At 52.0% G+C, this 16,556-nt stretch overlaps 1 protein-coding gene across 1 annotated transcript in view; it reads right to left on the minus strand.

Annotated features, from left to right (window-relative positions):
• LOC111160061 (myosin XVIIIB) overlaps positions 1 to 16,556 on the minus strand; it is a 232,652-nt gene that overhangs the window by 194,265 nt on the left and 21,831 nt on the right. Inside the window, 1 exon segment of the mRNA XM_022522870.1 lies at positions 13,116 to 13,260. Within this exon segment, the coding sequence (XP_022378578.1) occupies positions 13,116 to 13,260 (145 nt within the window).

A 16,556-nucleotide genomic window follows, 5' to 3' on the forward strand; every position in this document is an offset into this window, starting at 1 on the left:
GCATCTTTGGAGTGGTGGGAACCATGGAAAGAAGCGGGAGGCTGGACATCCAAAAACAGATTCAGACTGGCTGCGAGATTTTGAGTACGAGATGTCCTCTCTCTCCGAGCATCAGTTTCCACATCTATGAAATGGATGATTCCTCTCCCAGAGGGTTGTTTGAAAGATGAAATGAGACACTAGATGTGAAGCTGGCTGAGAATGTCCCTAGCGCCGGTGATCTGAGCAGGGTAGGGGGAAGGCATGACAGGTCGATTACCCTGGGGAATGCTAGGAGCAAAGGCTCAGGGGCGGGGCCAGCAGCAGGTGCCTGAGTGCCTGCCTGAGCCACACAGCCAGTGAGACAGAAGCCAGGACCCAAGCAGTCTTGGTTGGCCCCAAGCCAAATGCTTTCTCTACAGTCAAGTGTCCCTCAGCAAGACAGGAAGAACGGGTCACTCCACCTATCACACTATCCCCTCTGGAGCTGCTTCCTGGGGCCCCAGGAAAGCCAATGAACAGCTGGTGCTTCCCCAGCGCTCACCCCATGTCCAGCCCGGTGCTGAGTAAGCACATGATCTCACCAATGCCCCAGCCACGTGAAGAGCTCTCCTTACGATCTGCATTTATTGATGATGCCATGGACTACTCCACATCACGTGGCCCTAAGAACAGGAAGGAAGGCTTTAAGGATGGAACTCCTCGGCCCCAAACTGGGTTGCTCCCCTCCCCAAATCCACCACCTTAGATAACTTACTTGACTTCTCCAAGCCTCCAGGGACTCACCCATAAAATGGGTACAACCTCCCAAACAGGGCTATGAAGATCTAATGGAATAACCAGCACGCAAATCATGTCTGGCAGAGAGTGGATTCTCAACAAAGAGTAACAGTGAACAAGTCCGTAGGGTGGTCGCTACTGTATCCGCGCTATTGATGCACGCCTTATGGGAATGGTGAGTCTGGGCATGCGCAGTGGAGCCATAGCGATCTTCTCCCCTCCCCCTCCCGCCCCAGTCCCAGCCCCAACCCCCACCTCCCACGCCCCACCCCCAGCTCTGCCCCAACAACAGGTTAGTAGGTTCTCTGGTGATCAAGGCTTAAAGAGAGCCCAGAAGGCATCTGGTCTAACCCCATGAAGCAAGTCCTTCCCCTCTCTGAGCCTCAGTTTCTGCATCTGTAAAATGGGGCAATAGCACTCACTCCGTGAAATGGCTGAGATGGCTAAAGCTCTTAGAGTCGTGCCTCGCACATCGTAAGCCAGAGATAAGCATCAGCTGCCCTGTTATTATTTACGGGAAACGGAGGCAAAGAAGGGGGGAGGGGAGGACAGGCCTTGGCAGGGCCAGCGGCAGGCGAGTGGCTCGGCCTCTGCGAAACCTGGTTGTCCAGGTGTTCCAGCCATCCCACTCCGGCCTCCCCAGGCATGGGGCCACCGGCGAGCAGAGCCTTGTAGCCGTGGCCACTTGGGGGTTTTGCCCGGCTTTTTAAAACTATAATTGTTTACATCCCTGAGCAACCATTTCAGCTTAATGAATGAATTCAATATGCTCCAAAAACGTGGAATAAATCCTCGCCTGTGGCCCAGAATAGGCCCGGCTGCACCAGCTGTCGGGCAGGGAGCCAAGCCACCAGCAGGGGTGCGGCTGAAAAGGAGGGACTGTGTCTGCACAAAGGCAGGCAGGCGGGCGGGACTGGCCTGGGGCAGGGACAAGCCTGGGGGATGCTGGGTCCAAGGGCAGATCAGTGCAAGCAGATCAGTGCAAGTTCTAGGTTGTAGGGCCCAGTCACCTCTTAATCAGAGCCCTATGTCAACCCAGCTTCACCCCTTCAGTTGGTACCTTGCAGGTGGGAACACAGAGGTCCCAGGCTTTGCTTGAGCCACTGCACCTTGGCTAGGTGACATTCTTCTGTCTGGAGCACCCTCCCTACTTTCTTCTCAGTTTTGGAGATTTAGCTCAAGGTCCCCTAGAAGGGTGGGACCCCTTGGATGGGGCTATCCACTTTGAACTTAGTGTCTCCTGCCTACCGTGTTCTCTGAGTATCTTCTGTGCACTTGTCTGGGTCCGTCTCCCTCAATCAGACTAAAATTTTGTCTTGGAACGTGAGGGTGGTGCCCCAGGGCAGCCAAGGCATTGAGGAGAAGACAGGGAAGGAGGAGAGGAGGAGGAAGATGGAAGGAGGAGAGGAGGAAGGGCTGAGCAAAATGAACTCAGAAATGACCCAGGAACCCAGAGACTGGGATTCCGGACCTGTCTCTCCCACAACCTCACTGTGTGACCTTGAGCAAGGCCCTATCCCTCTCTGATCCTCCATCCCTGCCTGACCCAAAGAGGGGCTCAGGCCGGCACAATTGTAGCCCCATCTAGGCAGCTGGGTCTCTGTCCTCACGGGGTGTTCACAGATCAGGCAGGTGGGATGCCTTCCCTGGCTTCTGCCGGGGTGGACCCAGGCTATGAGTGGCCGAGCTTACCATCTGAGGCCCTCTGCAGGGAGGAAACATACAGGCCCAGACTGCAGCTGTCCTGCTCCTCCTGACTCAGTGACTTGATGTCCCTTTGCCCAGATCCTGAAGAAATGAACAGTCCTGGTCTCCTGCCACCTGGGACCCAGACACCAACCCAAATCAGTGCTCCCGGGAAAAATACAGAGGGAGTGCATGGACGCTGAGCTCAAGTGTGTAGCTTGTCTCCTTAGGAGCAGGAGGCAGGGGGGCTGTGGGCCAGGCAGGGAGAAGCCACTGCCAGGGGCGGGGAGCCCAGGCAGGGTGCGGGAACTACAGATGGGGGGTCCTGGCTGGCGCCACCCAGAACCTGATGTACTTCATCTGTGGAAACAGAAGTGAGTATTCACAAGCAGAGAGGGGACAAGAGTGGTGGACAGAGGAAGTGTCCCCAGAGTGGACTCAGTAAGTCCTTTGAGAAATGTCAAGCCTTCCACTGCCCTCGAGGGACACAGGGCCCAGCAGAAAGAAGGTCCAGCTTTGTGCCACTTAGAGCTGTGTGACCCTGAGCTAGTGACTTCACCTCTCAGAGCCTTAACTTCCCCACTTACAAATGGAAAGGAAAACAGAAGTGCCTATGCCACAGGCTTGAGAGGGTTCCATGAGCCAACCTGGGTAACATCCAGGGGATGTGAACTGGGCCGAGTGCATCCAAAAGTCAAGCCTTGAACACACCCTTCCATCCAGCAATTCTGTGTCCAGGAGACCATGCTTCCAAAATGCTCGCTCCCAGACACCAGCTCTGCCTATGAGCATGTGCAGTGCGGCGCTGTCTAGAACACCAACACTGAGAAAGCCACCTGAATAGCCCACAGGAGGGCAGCTACACCTATGGAGACCCCCCTCCTCATAACGGGCAGATCTCTGCAGTCAACAAAGAGAAGTAAGGACTTCCCGATAACCCAGTTGCCGGTCCCCACCACTGCAGACCGGGCTGTGGTCGGAGGAGGCCCACGGGACTGCATGTTCCTGCCCCAACCTCCCTTGAGTCTGCCGTGACTTTGAATCAAAAAATTCTAGAGAAGAAACAAACAGAAACAGACCTTGGCCTGTGAGAGCAGCGAACTGCCCTATATGACGCCATCGTGGTGGGACATGCCATTACACCTTCGTCACAACCCAGAGCAGGCACAATGGCACGCATGAGCCCGAGTGGAAACTCTGGCCTTGAGCTAATAACACCAGGTCCGTCTAGGTACATCCATTGTAATTAACATCCCCTTTGCACCATGACCAATGATCCCTTTGAGGGCAGAGGGACCCTTTCTCCTCTATTCTTTGGCATGGTTTCCATTTCTCATAGGAAGACAACTTTACGGTGGGATGTTCTTGATGGTTTATAAAGCCAAACCAGTAAAATGCTTCGGGTTGATGGGATCCCTGTATTGACTCCCACCTGCCTTCTGCAAGTGGGGTCTCGTGCTAGCGTGGGGAGCCCTGACCCCTCCTCCAATCCTTGGATGCACGGCTCTGGCTGCTGGATATCAGGGTGTCCCAGCAGAAGGCAGGGGCGTGGGGGGGCTGGGCTTCCGTCATGACTACTATTGTCTCTCTTTCCTGTGTCTCCCCCACCCCCGACCAGGGCTCCCCAAGTTATGACCCCTTTCATTCGGGACTGACATCTTTATTAGAGCAGGCGGGGAACCCGCCATCTGATTGGCAACCTCCCTTCATCATCCTATTACGACGCCCCTCCTCGGGTTATATATGGGCTTGGCAGTGTCATATATTAGGCAGAAGGGTCAGCAGCAAGTGGACTGGCAAATTTAGTGAAAAAATAATAAATTAAACCTCCCATTGGCCTTCAGAGCAAAAGGAAAGCAAAGCAATGGGGCCGTCCAGGCAGGCATCACTCATCCTGGGGCGACTGGGAATTCTGAACATGATTGTCGCTTTTGTGAAGTAATGAGGGACAGTAGGCAGAGTGACAGTCTCGGGCTTTCTAGGGAGAGGGCTCATCATCTCTTATGGCGACGGGACCACGGCAATCCTGAAAGGAGAGTCCGCGTCAGCCTTGCGAACTCCAGCTTTGCTGGGGAACCCACCAACTCCTCCTCATATGGGAGTGGACAGACTTTCCATTAATAATCATACTAGCATTAATAACCACGATGACGGAGTTTCACGTATTCAGATTAAGTGATGGGAGCCTCACAAGAACCCTGGGAGGAAAGAACTATTATTATTCCCATTTTACAGATGAGGACACTGAGTCTCAGAGGTCAAGGGAATGGCCGAGATCACGCAGGAAAACAGGGATTGAACACGGATCAGCCTGGTCCCAGGACCCACGCCTTTAGCCTCCATTCTGAGCTCTCCAAGCTTGATCTTGCTTAACGGGGTAACTTTCCAGATGCAGGAACAGGGAGTAGAGACTGGACAGAGACATGAATAGCAATTAGATGGAGCTCAGGAGGAGCTCTTAGGGGAGAGGTGAACGTAATGAAAGTAGGAAACAGAAGTGTCTTCTTGCCACCTCGGCTGGGAGCTAGGAAGCCTTGGCTGTTGGATTCTACAGGCTCTGTGATTATCCTAACTTCCAACAGCCAGAACTTACCACGTGCCCAGTGCTGGGTTCAGCCCTGGACATACAGCATCTCCGTCCATCTATATGGTGGACCTGTGAGGTCAATGCTCTTTTCAGTCCCATTGTATAGGTCAGAAAACTGAGCCTCAGAAAGCTAGTGACTTGCTCAAAGCCACTGTGGCACACTGACTGCAACCCTATCTCCCTGCCTACACGTTCTAGAAACTTGCGGATGCCCCTCTCCCAGGGTGGCGCCTGGCTCCCCTGGCCCTTGAAGCTGTCAAAGGCTTATCACCCATAGAACATGGCAGAAGGGACACTGCATGATATCTGAGGCCAGCTGAGAAAAGGGGATACAGCTTCCAGGTTGCTCGCTGGGAACTTGCACTTGAAGCCGCCATGCCAAGAGGAAGCCCAAACGAGCCCATGTGGGAAGACTGGAAACCGCACAGGAGAGGGAGATGCCCAGCCAGTCCCCACCTCCTCCAAGCCCCTGCTCCTTCCCTGCCAGCCACCATGAGACGGCAGCCTCAGGATTAACCTCAAGCCGGAGCCACCAGCTGAGCCCTTCCAAATGGCGGACCCACCAGAGCCTCGGGAGATAGTGAAGTGCTTGTGCGTAAGGCATGGGGCTTGGGGCTGACTTGTTACATAGCACAGTAACCTGGCCAGCCCCCAAGAGACGGAGTCCTCACTTTGACGTGAGCCCACCTGCTCTGAGCACTGCCCTTGCACTGCCCTTGGCCCTCAGGAACTTCTGCTGAGCCATGGAGAGAGCACTGGACTGTGAGTCCACACCTGGATTCTGGTTCAGAACACGCTGTTCATTAGCACAGATGGCTCATTGTACACCCTTGGTGAGGAGCATCCTCTTAAGGCTCGTGTCCTTCATCCACCAAAGGGCTCTCACCTACCACCCAGCCCACCTTGCGGGCCGGCTTTAATGCCAGTGGAGACCGCCAAGCAACCAAGATACTTGGCACAAAGAAGGAAGTCCCAGCTCGCTGAATGCTTCCCATGTGCCATACCCACAGACCCAGAAGCTGAGGCCAGAGAGGGGAGATCACTCTGCACAAGTTAAATCCCATAGCCAGGAGGTGGGGAGGCCTGGATTCAAAGCCAGGGCCCTGCTCCTCCCTTTACCCTCTCTCTGTCCTTATCAATCAAGTGAGCTCCAGAGAGCATCCATTTGCTGCCACATGAAGCCCACGGGCACTGGCTAATTGTTGTATGGGCCACTTTTTGCCAAAGGGAAGAAACAGGAGGTTGGATGAATGGTTTCCTGATGGCTCCCAAGGGATGGCCCAGGCTGGGAGCCTCGGTTAACAGCAAACCCACAGTTTTCTGCCTGCCAGGCGAAGCCAGCCCCCAAGCGTCCTCCCACTGCCTTCCCAAGGGACCATTCTGGGACAGCAAGTCTGAGAGACAGAAGGGAGGCGGAGATGCTGTGCAGAGTGGGGGAGATCCACAGTCCCTCTTCCCCCAGAAGAATGCATCTCCTAAGACCCAACAGCCAGCTGGGGCTGACCTCTGCAAAGAGTCACTTGATAATGAACCAAGCAAGCCAGGAGCTACCTTGCCTGTCCATGGGAGGTGGCCCAGAGTCAGGCCATTATTAGCATTGCCACCTCGAGGGAGCCCCCAGACAGCTCTAGATCATCCTTTCTCCCTCCTCCCCTCCCCTCCTCCTCCCTCCTTCTAGGCTTAGGCAGGTTCCATAACTTGGCCAAGGTCACACCCTGCTGATAAAAGGCTAAGCTGAAATCCAAATCAGAACTGGCTGATGGCAAAACTCCCGTGTCCTTTCCCCTCCTAATCCTGGGGGAAGGCAAGCCTCTAACTTCCAGGCTGTCCAGGGCACAGCTGATGACAGGGGAGTTCCCAGCTCCCCTCCACAACCCCCTAGGCAGCCAGCCTCTTGGGGGTAAAGGCCACCACAGAGGCCAACAGGACCGCGAAGGGGGTCGGGGAGAGGCATGGTGGGAGAGCTCTGCAGGAGATCAGGGGGCCCGAGGGGGCCTGAGGCGACTTCAGGAAGAACAGGATATGATCCTCCCCACAAAGGAGGAGGCTCAGGGCAGCCCCGAGGGTGATGCCGGGCGTGTGTGATGTAGGTGCTGAAGGCTCAAACAAACCAGAAGCCATGAGCACAATGGGACCCCACGGTGATCTGAGGGCCTGGGGCCCCATCAGCCTGAGACCACCCACACGTGCTCAGTGGCCTTTCATGGGGCAACCAGGTCTGGGGGCTGTGGCACGGGCTTGGTCTCTGGGATAAATACACCTTTGGTCTTTTTCCCCAGTCCCTGGCACATGACTCCAAAGACCGTTGGCATTTCTGAAGGGAGAAGGGTCTTTTGCACACTAATGAATGGCTGGGGTCTGGTTGGGGTGGGGGTGTGGGGGGGTACTCCATAGCTTCAGGACAAGAACTGGTCACCAGGAAGACCAAGTCATGATTAGAAATTTAGAACTTTAAGCCTTGAACCCTGGACCTCTGAGGAGGGGAGAGGGGCTAGAGGCTGAGTAATCAATCATCAGTGGCCAACGACTTCATCAATCATGCCTAAATAATAAAACCACCGTAAAACCCCTAAACTAACACATTGAGGAGCTGGGGGGTGGGGGAAGGTGCGTAGGGGAGGGGAGCCCCTCCCCCATGCCTTGCCCATTTGGCTGTTCCTGCCTTGTATCCTTTATAATAAAGAGATACGTGTAAGTAAAGGGCCTTCCAGGGTTCTGGAAGCTTCTCTGGCAAATTATCAAATTTCTCTGTGAGCTTCTCTGGCAAATTATCAAATCTGAGGGGGTGGTGGGAAGCCCCCAACTTTATAGCGGGTCGGTCAGAAGTACGGATGGCCCAAATATGTGGTCCAGGTCTGAGGTCAGGCAGGCCTGTGGGACTAAGCCCTGTGAGACTAAGCCCTTAACCTGGGGTCTGCACGGACTCCAGCATCTGCATCGAATTAGATTGAATTGTAGGACACCCAGTTGATGTCTGGAGAATCAGAGCATCAGCTGGCCTAAGGAAAACCCCACACATTTGGTGTCAGAAGCAATTCAGAGAGTCCTGCTGAGAAAGTGACCCCACCAGCCCTCTGGGAGCCTGTGAGGACAGAGACAGCAGTGTACAGGGCAAGAGAGGCAGGACCTGCGGTCCCCAAGTTTGGGCCCAGAGCTTGGGCAGACCTGGGTCCAAATGCCACCTCTGACTTTAGTTGGGTACGCTGGGGGATCGGGACAAAGCTCTGGCCAGCCTCAGTCTCCCCATTTGTAAGATGAGAATCGTAATGGACCTCTCTCTTCCCAGGCTGTTATTCTAAGGTGGCAGTGACCCTGTCTAGAAGCTCTCAGCCCAGGGCCCAGAAAAAACAAATCAGTTCTGCATTAGCAGATGACCCTCACGGCCCATTGCAAAGGTGAGGACGGCAGAGGGAGATTTGCAGGAGACCGACCGGCCGAGCCTCCAAGCCTCGCCCTGGAACATACTCACTGTGCAATGTCTCTTTCTCTGAGAAAAAAGAGTTCTTCTCTGAGAAAAACTCTTTCTCTGAGTCTCTGTTCTTTACTCCATCAGAGGGAGAGGCATGACGGTGAACACTTCTGGGCCCACACTTCACGAGCCAAGTCCTGTGCCCCACACTTTTGGACACCAACTCAATCCCCACAATGAGCCTGTGAGCCGGGGGCCGCTACTGACTCCATTTTACAGAGCAGAAAACTGAGGCTTGGGGAGCACCTGGCAGGCTGACTCTGACTCCTGCCAGCGGCGCTGTTGGTCCTCACCGGATTTCCGAATGAATCGGGTCTGATCAAGAGGCATGACCGAGGTAGCCGTGCTTCTGAAACGGCCAAACACTAAACCGATATTCGTGGTGGCTGTTGTTGTTGCCCTAACAGTTCAAAAACCCTGAGTCTGGTTATGAGCCCTAAAATGTCCCCACATGGACTGATACCAGTTTTTTAAAAATAAGATCAGGGCTCTCAAAATAAGGAAGCCAGGCGCACTGGGAGGAGATCATCATTTTAGTGAAAAAAAAAAAAAAAAAAAAAAACCCTGATTAATGGAAATGATTCTTAATATATTTCAAAATGATCTGTTATGACACAAAGCAAAGACATTTATATATGACTTTGAAATTCTTAATAGCTGATTTTAGAGCAACCTATTATGAAATCTTCCAGAACAGAATATATAGTAAGTAAATCATCGGGCAGGCCTCCCAGGCAGACTGATGGCAGCTCCTCTTAAAATAATTTATAAGGTGGGGAGGGGTGGGGGGGAGGCTGGGAGAAATTATTGCCATAATCATGTATTAATAAAATATTTATATATGTGACTTTCCCCTTTTATCGTTACAGGCAGCTCCAGGTACGGGCCAGTCCCTGAGCCCACATCAGAGGGGGCGTCCCACATGCTCCAAGGGGAGAAACCCCATGGACAAGTTCCTCTTGTGACCGATCAGTGGGCCAGGGGACTCTGTTAGCCTCTGCTTTGTGGTATTGGAGGTTGACAGGGGAAGTCGGAAGGCGGGTCCCACCCATCTGCAGGCCTTGCCGAGTGCTGGGGTGGGGATGGGGGTGGGGGCAATTCTGTGTCAGCTCAGTGCAGCCAAGAGGCAACGCACTGGGCCACCTGGGGAGAGCCACCTACACTGGGGGATAACAAAATCCTAGACTCGTCTTCTACTGAAGGATAGCCTTGAACCAGCCACTGCTGATGACCGATCCACCATCCCTTGCCTGGTCCATCCCAGAGCTGCCATCCTGTATACGTCCCGGTCTGGCGCTGTGGATCCCTCTCCATGCCTCTCTGCTGTTTCTGTCTACAGGCATGCACTCAGCTCGAGCGTGGGACAGATAGGAAGTGGGGGTGTTAATGTCTCCAAGGAGAAATCTTCAACCAGAGAAGCAAGAAGTGGTGAGTAAATATCCCGGCTCCCTCGTCTCCTGGGTAATGCAACCGGGAACCATGTTTCTCAGAGTCACCCGAGGTCCCCAGTGGAACTGGGTTCTGGCTGCCCAAGGGTGACGCACTCACTAAAGTATCTCCTGCCTTCCCTTCCCTGTCTCCCTCCCGTACTGCTGATACCCTCCCAGAAGGACATGTGCAGCCACATCTTTGTCTCGGGATCTGCTTAAGGGGACCCAGTCCAGGTCAGCCTCCTCTCCCATATTCCATTTGATCTTCCCACCAACTGCATTCTGTGCCCATTGAAAGAGGGGCCCACTGAAGCTCAGACTATTCTGATGTTCAATCCCAATTCATTGCACCAAGAGCCTCAGCTTTCCCTTCTGTAAAATAGGCTTGCTTCCTTCCCAGCCCATGGATGTCCCGACTCTGAACCTTCAGGGCTTTCCTGCTCTGATCTCTGCATTCCCACCCTCTACCCAGTCAATGCACAAAGCTGGCTGATGGTCCCGGTTAGAAAGCCTCATGTCTGCTAATAAGATGATAAATTCACAAGAAGGCACCCCATTGTCACAGCCCCTCATATCCCTCCCTCTGCTGGGTCTGGGCACAAAGTGGATGTTGGTCCTTTTCAGGGAAGGGGATGTGTTATGGGCTGAATTATGTCCTCCCCAAATCCATATGTTAAAGTACTAAGGCCTAGGACTTCAAATTGTGACTGTATTCATTGATCGAGGCTTTAACATGATAATTAAGGTAAAATGAGGTCCCTGGCGTGAGCCCTAATCCAATGCAACCGGTGTCCTAATCAGAAGAGGAGATCGGGACACAGGTGCCCATGCAAGCGGAGGGCCAGTCACTGCGGGAAGGCAACCCTCTGCAGCTCAGAATAGAGGCCTCGGGAGAAACCAACCTGCTGGCAGCTTGACCTTGAATTTCCAGCCCCAGGACTGTCAGAAAACAAATTTGCCGGATTAAGAACCTCGAATCTGGCTCAACGGCAGAATGTCACATCTGATAAAACTACGACCAGAGACAGAGGTGACTTGCTTAAGGCCACACATCAAGTCAGAGGCAGGGCCAGATTCCTAACATCCTCTCTCTGCCATGGTTGGGTCCAAGGGGGACGGGAACTTTGGAGGCATGAAGCTCCCCAGTAGCTGTGATCTTCCGTGGGGATGGTGTAGGATAGGGATGGGCCAGCTTCTTCTGTAAAGGGCTATATAATAGTAATTATCTGAGCTTTGCAGGCAACACCATCCTTCTCTCAAATCCTCAACTCTTCCATTGTGGCAAGAACATAGCCATAGATATGTAGATGAAGGGGCACGACCGTGTTCCGATGAAACTTTAATTTATGGATCCTATAATCTGAATAACATAAAATTTTCACACATCCCCAACTATTACAGATAGAAAGATAGGTAAATAGATAGATATTCATCTAATTGAAATAACTACTTTTAGCTTAAACTGTCCAAAAGCAGACAGAGGACTAGATTTAGCCCCATAAGCCATAGTTGGCTGACCCTTCCTGGAGACAAAGCCAATTGTAGGGGTAGAGATTTTACTAGATCATTAAGAGCTCTGCAGGGAAAGAAAGGCAGCTCAGGTTGGAGATGCAGCCATGTTCTCACACCATGGTGTGTCTGACAAGGGAGCTGAGAGTGAGACTCTAGAGTCCCATGAGCAAAATCGTAGTGATGCCCCAGTACCCAATGTGTTGAGCGTGGCCCACGACTCATTTTTGGAAAGGCAGGTGGCATTTGATTTTTCACCTTTGCTCAGTCAAGCATGTATGTCCCTGGTTTGGGCCACCAGGGCGATCCCTACCTTACTTATTTCTGACTCAGCTTAACTTCTAGAAATTTCCAAAATCAAATCGGTGGGCCAATATATGCAGCTCACGTGTATGAGAATCAAAAGAATGAAGCCCAAGGCTCAGGAGGGTGGGGATGGCTGGAATGATGTGCCAGCCTATTCCAGAAGTCTGCTGCCCACAGACAAATGACCCAGAATGTCAGCCAGAGTCAGCACACAGCCCCAGAGGACAGACCTCAATTCACATGCTTTCATTCAACAAATAAATCCCAACTCTGGGCCCCAAGGAAGTCACTCCTTACTAGAAAGTGCTAAACAAAAACATGATCACAATACAAGTCACCATGACTCTCATGAAGGTGGGAACAAGGCTGCTCTTGATCCTCACTGTCTCCCCGGAACCCTTTACAGTGCCAAAAGAGACCAAAGAAATTGGTAAGGGAAGTGAGGAGACTTGAATGCCAGGTCAAGGAATATTACTTGAGTTAGCAGGCAAGGGAGAGCCTCAGGAGGATTCTAAACAGGGGAATGGCAAAATAGGCCTATGTTTTTTAGAAAAGAACCCAAGGATCACAACGAAGATAGACTGAGGGAGGAAAGTAGACATTAACAATGAGACTACTGCAACTGTCCAAGCAAAAGAAAAAAAAAAAAAAAAAGACTGGCAAACAGTAAGAATAGAGAAACAAGGACAGAAATGCTGTCACAGAGATCCTCTACAGGGCAAGGTGAATAATGATTGGCTAGGGAGGGGTGAGGGCAAGAGGAAAGACCTGAACAACTTGGAAAACCAAGCTGAAGTAGGGATGATCCGTAAACAGATGATTCAGGGCAGAGAGCAGACTCAGGTGGAGAAGGATGGCTGGGTGAGCTTCAGCACATAAGGTGGGGGAACATCTCCAAAATGTCTAGGTAGAAACACAGCACCCTTATTGCTTCTACTCAGCTATCTCTCGGGTGTTCTAGAGTTTCGGTGCTCAACGCAGCGGCCGCTAGTTACATATGACTATTTAAATTCATGTTAATGAAAATGTAATGCGATGAAACATTCCAGCCCTCAGCTGCATTAGCTGCATGTCAGGGGCTCAATAGCCACAGGCAGCTCAGGGCTGGTTCTGGACTGCACAGCTGGAGAACATCTCCATCTCCACAGAAAGTTATAGAAAGAACAATGCTGGTCTACGAGGTTTCCTTGAAAAACCTAGCCCCATTTCCATCTCACCGTGCCTGGTCCCACAGTCTTCCAGAGAACAGTCCTAGAGACATAGAAGATGACAGGTGGATCTTGTCCCCCCTCATGGAGAGAAGGGCCTTGTCAGGCACCTGCAACACAGACAGCTGGCGGCGCAGGTGAGCTCGGCAGGAAGCACGTACCTTTGCAGGCCCCCGCTGCGCCGAGGTGGTAGATGGCTGCCAACACCCGCCAAATGGCTCGCTGCTCACCCTCCGAGATGTCCAGTGTCTCCATGGCGCAGCGGAGCTGGGCAAAGGCAGCCGCCGCCTTCTGCTTGTCTTCAGGCTGAGAAAGGAAGGGAGAGAGGAAGAGGCCATGAGGGTGGAGAAAAGGCGAAGCTCCAACTCAGGGCTCGTGGTTGGGGGAACATGTGATTGCTTTATTAGCACAGTAAATCACCCACAATTAGGCTGTGCAAAATGACACTCAGGGCTCCGAATGCAGGGAAAGTTCTAGAAATTGCTTCTATCTGACTTTGGAGTGCGCTGCCATTTTTATTCATCCGTGTGTTCGTTTGGGAGATGTTTTTTGGTTTGGGGTTCTGCTTGGTACTGGGCTCTGAGGATGCAAAGCCAAAGAGAGCCCAGGACTTGACTTGGAAGGCTTCTCAAGGGAGCAGTTGAAGGAGACATAACTGGGGTCCGGGCAGCGATGGGATCTGCGAGGGAGGAAGGCGCTGATGAATCCCTCCCAAAAGCGTCATAGAGATAGTCACAGAAGGCAAAACAAACCTGAGATTGAGTCTGGAAGGTGACTAGGCATCATTGACCAACTTAATGCAATAAGTCCCGACAAGCAGAGGGAATGACAGGACCGAAGGAGATCTGAGGACACAACATGGGAGCCTCTAAGTGCGGGCACAGAAGGAGGTATTTTTGGAGGTGGGACTGACAGAGAAGAGAGAGCTCGAGAAGCTGGCAGGTGTCAGTTGGGAAGTTCTCACCCATGACATTAAGGGCACGGGCTTTAAATTCCAGCTCCAACTGGCAAATACGCACACCCATCTGCACTCCTGCACCTGTGGCAGACATCAGTAATCGATCAAGAGCCCGCAGCAAGCCAGTGGGTCCCGATTCTTCTCAGGACACCACTCCTTGCAGCCGACACCAACAGATCTGTCTCAGCAACTGAAGTGGAAACCATTTGCTATCCCCAGTGCAAGTGATGGGAAACTGCCCAAGATTTTTAAGCAGGAGGAAAGAGAAAGTGACATGATCAGATGTTTATGGGTTGTAGGGTGTTGTTTTTTTCTTTTTCAGATTTATGATCCCAATTATGTTTGATTGAATATTAAAATTAGTCTGAAACTCCTGCACACACCATCTGGCCAAGGAGACTCAGCCCAGAAACCTGCTGGGCTGTGAGGAAGTGAGCTGGGGACAAGAATTCTTTTGTCACTAATCCACCCGCAGATAATGAGGAACTGCTTTGCACTTGGCCCTCTTACAGAGTGTGGGCGAGGAGAGGAACGGTAGGCTGTTAAAGCTGGCAGGTCCTTGAAGTTTGTGTAACCCAATGCCCAGAGAGGGGAGAACACCGGCCCAAGGTCACACAGCAAATGAATATCAGAAGATGCAGAGCTAGAATCAGGCTTGTCTGATTCTCAGTCCAGGCCGCTTGTCCCCTCCACTCAAGCCACTTCTATCTAGGAAAGAAGTCTTGCAAAGATCCGCAACCAATTGGGACAGCGTCAAAGCATGCAGTGACATTGAGAGATTTGCTGTGAAAATATTTCAATTAATAGCAAAAGGATGTTCCACTGATCCATCATATTTCTGGGCCACCACAGGACCACAAAATCCCTAGCAACCAGGAGCTCAACCTAGCAACCACAGCTGCTCCGCTGCAGCAAACGGAGGGAAGGAAGGCATCTTACCAACATGTTCTCGGTTATTTATGAGATTTCAAAGCAGCAGCGAAAGGACACCAAAAGGACAGTGGCAACACATTTATTATGGCTCCCACTGTCAGCTCTGAGCATTTGACTTTAAATTACAGGCGGACTCCATCATCCGCCACTTAGCTCATGTGAAGAGAAGGAGAAACTTTCCCTAAAGCTTAATCTGTTTCTTTTCCTCTCCCTCCCCTCCCACCCCCCCACCCCCTCCCCACGGCTCTGTTGCAATAGAAAATACAGAGAGACAAATGTATCTGTTTCTGATCCAAACAATTAGGATCAGGAAGATGTTTCCAGTGCCTTGAATTTCCAGGGAACCAAACACGCTGCCTAATTCTGGGATGTAAGCCCCTCCTTTCATCCTTGCATCCCAGTCATGCACAGAGAGATCAGTGAAGCTAGTGCAATAAGTCAAGCCACAGCCCAGGCGTCTGTTCACAGGAGAAGGAGTAAACAAAGGGCCGTGTGGCTGGGGCACAGTGTTGGAGAATCACTTGGCAGCAAACAAGAACGAGCTGCTGGTGGGTGTGACCGCAATCCCGAATCCCACGGACCCGGGTTGAGCCAGAGAAGCCAGATACCAAAGGCTCTGCACCCTGGGACTCCCATCTCTGCAATGTTCAAGCATGGGCCAAACTAGCCTTCGGTAAGACAAGTCAGGTTGATGACTCTAGAATGAGAGGGACACACCTGCGGGCAAAGAAACTCGAGGGAGTCTTTGTCAGAATGAGGCATGTTCTAGGTGTTGATCTGGGGTGTGGCTGCAGGTGTGGATAAGAATATAATCATCACTGAGTTGGAAACTAAAAATTAGTGTGTTGTATACGCTTTATGTCTCACCTCAATTAAAAAAAAAAAATTAGGGGCACCTGGGTGGCTCAGTCTGTTTAGCGTGTAGCCTTCTGCTCAGGTCATGATCCTAGGGTCCTGGGATCGAGCCCCGAGTTGGGCTCCCTGCTCAGCGGGGAATTTGCTTCTCCCTCTCCCTCTGCCTGCCACTCCCCCTGCTTGTGCTCACTCTCTCTCAAACAGATAAATAAATAAAAGTGAAATAAAATAATGAAAAAAGAGAAAAGCCAACTCACACCGTGCCCAGAGTTTATTTGAGGCAATCAAAGACTCAAGGTCAACCAAAGACTGCAGGTAATTTAATGAGGAAAAAAAAAAAAAATCCAGAATGCTCTCTCTACATTAGACTGGGCTATGCTTAGAGCACCCAAGAGATTCCTACAATGCAGAGAGAGGCCAGCTTTGGATTTGGAGGCAGACAGAGACAGATATCCCCCAGACTCTCTCCTCCCCAACACGGTGACTTGGTCCAGATCTCCTGCCCTCGTCCTGGGGCTCAGTTTCCACCCCTGTAGAATGGAAATCGTAGCCCACCCTCCTCCCAGAGCCACTGTGAGGAATAAATGAGTCATGTGTAAAAGCATACAGCATAGTGTCTGGCACAGAGTGGTGCCTAATAAATGCTGGTCCCCGTGCACCGTGGAGTATTTCCCACTGTACCTTTACCCAAGCTGTCCTGCTTTCCCAGACACCCTCCCCAACTGCTGCTCAAGGGCAAGTCCAGCACTCCATGGAAGGTGAACCGGGCATGGCCCTGCCCTCAAGAGGCTCCCCTTCGAGGGGGACAGATGTGCAAACTGAAGAGCCGGAGTGAGGGCAGGGGTGGCGGGAGGGG

The sequence above is a fragment of the Enhydra lutris genome, unplaced genomic scaffold, assembly GCF_002288905.1.
Source record: "Enhydra lutris kenyoni isolate GAN:26980312 unplaced genomic scaffold, ASM228890v2 scaffoldscaffold73, whole genome shotgun sequence".
In the NCBI taxonomy this organism is placed as follows: Eukaryota; Metazoa; Chordata; class Mammalia; order Carnivora; family Mustelidae; genus Enhydra; species Enhydra lutris.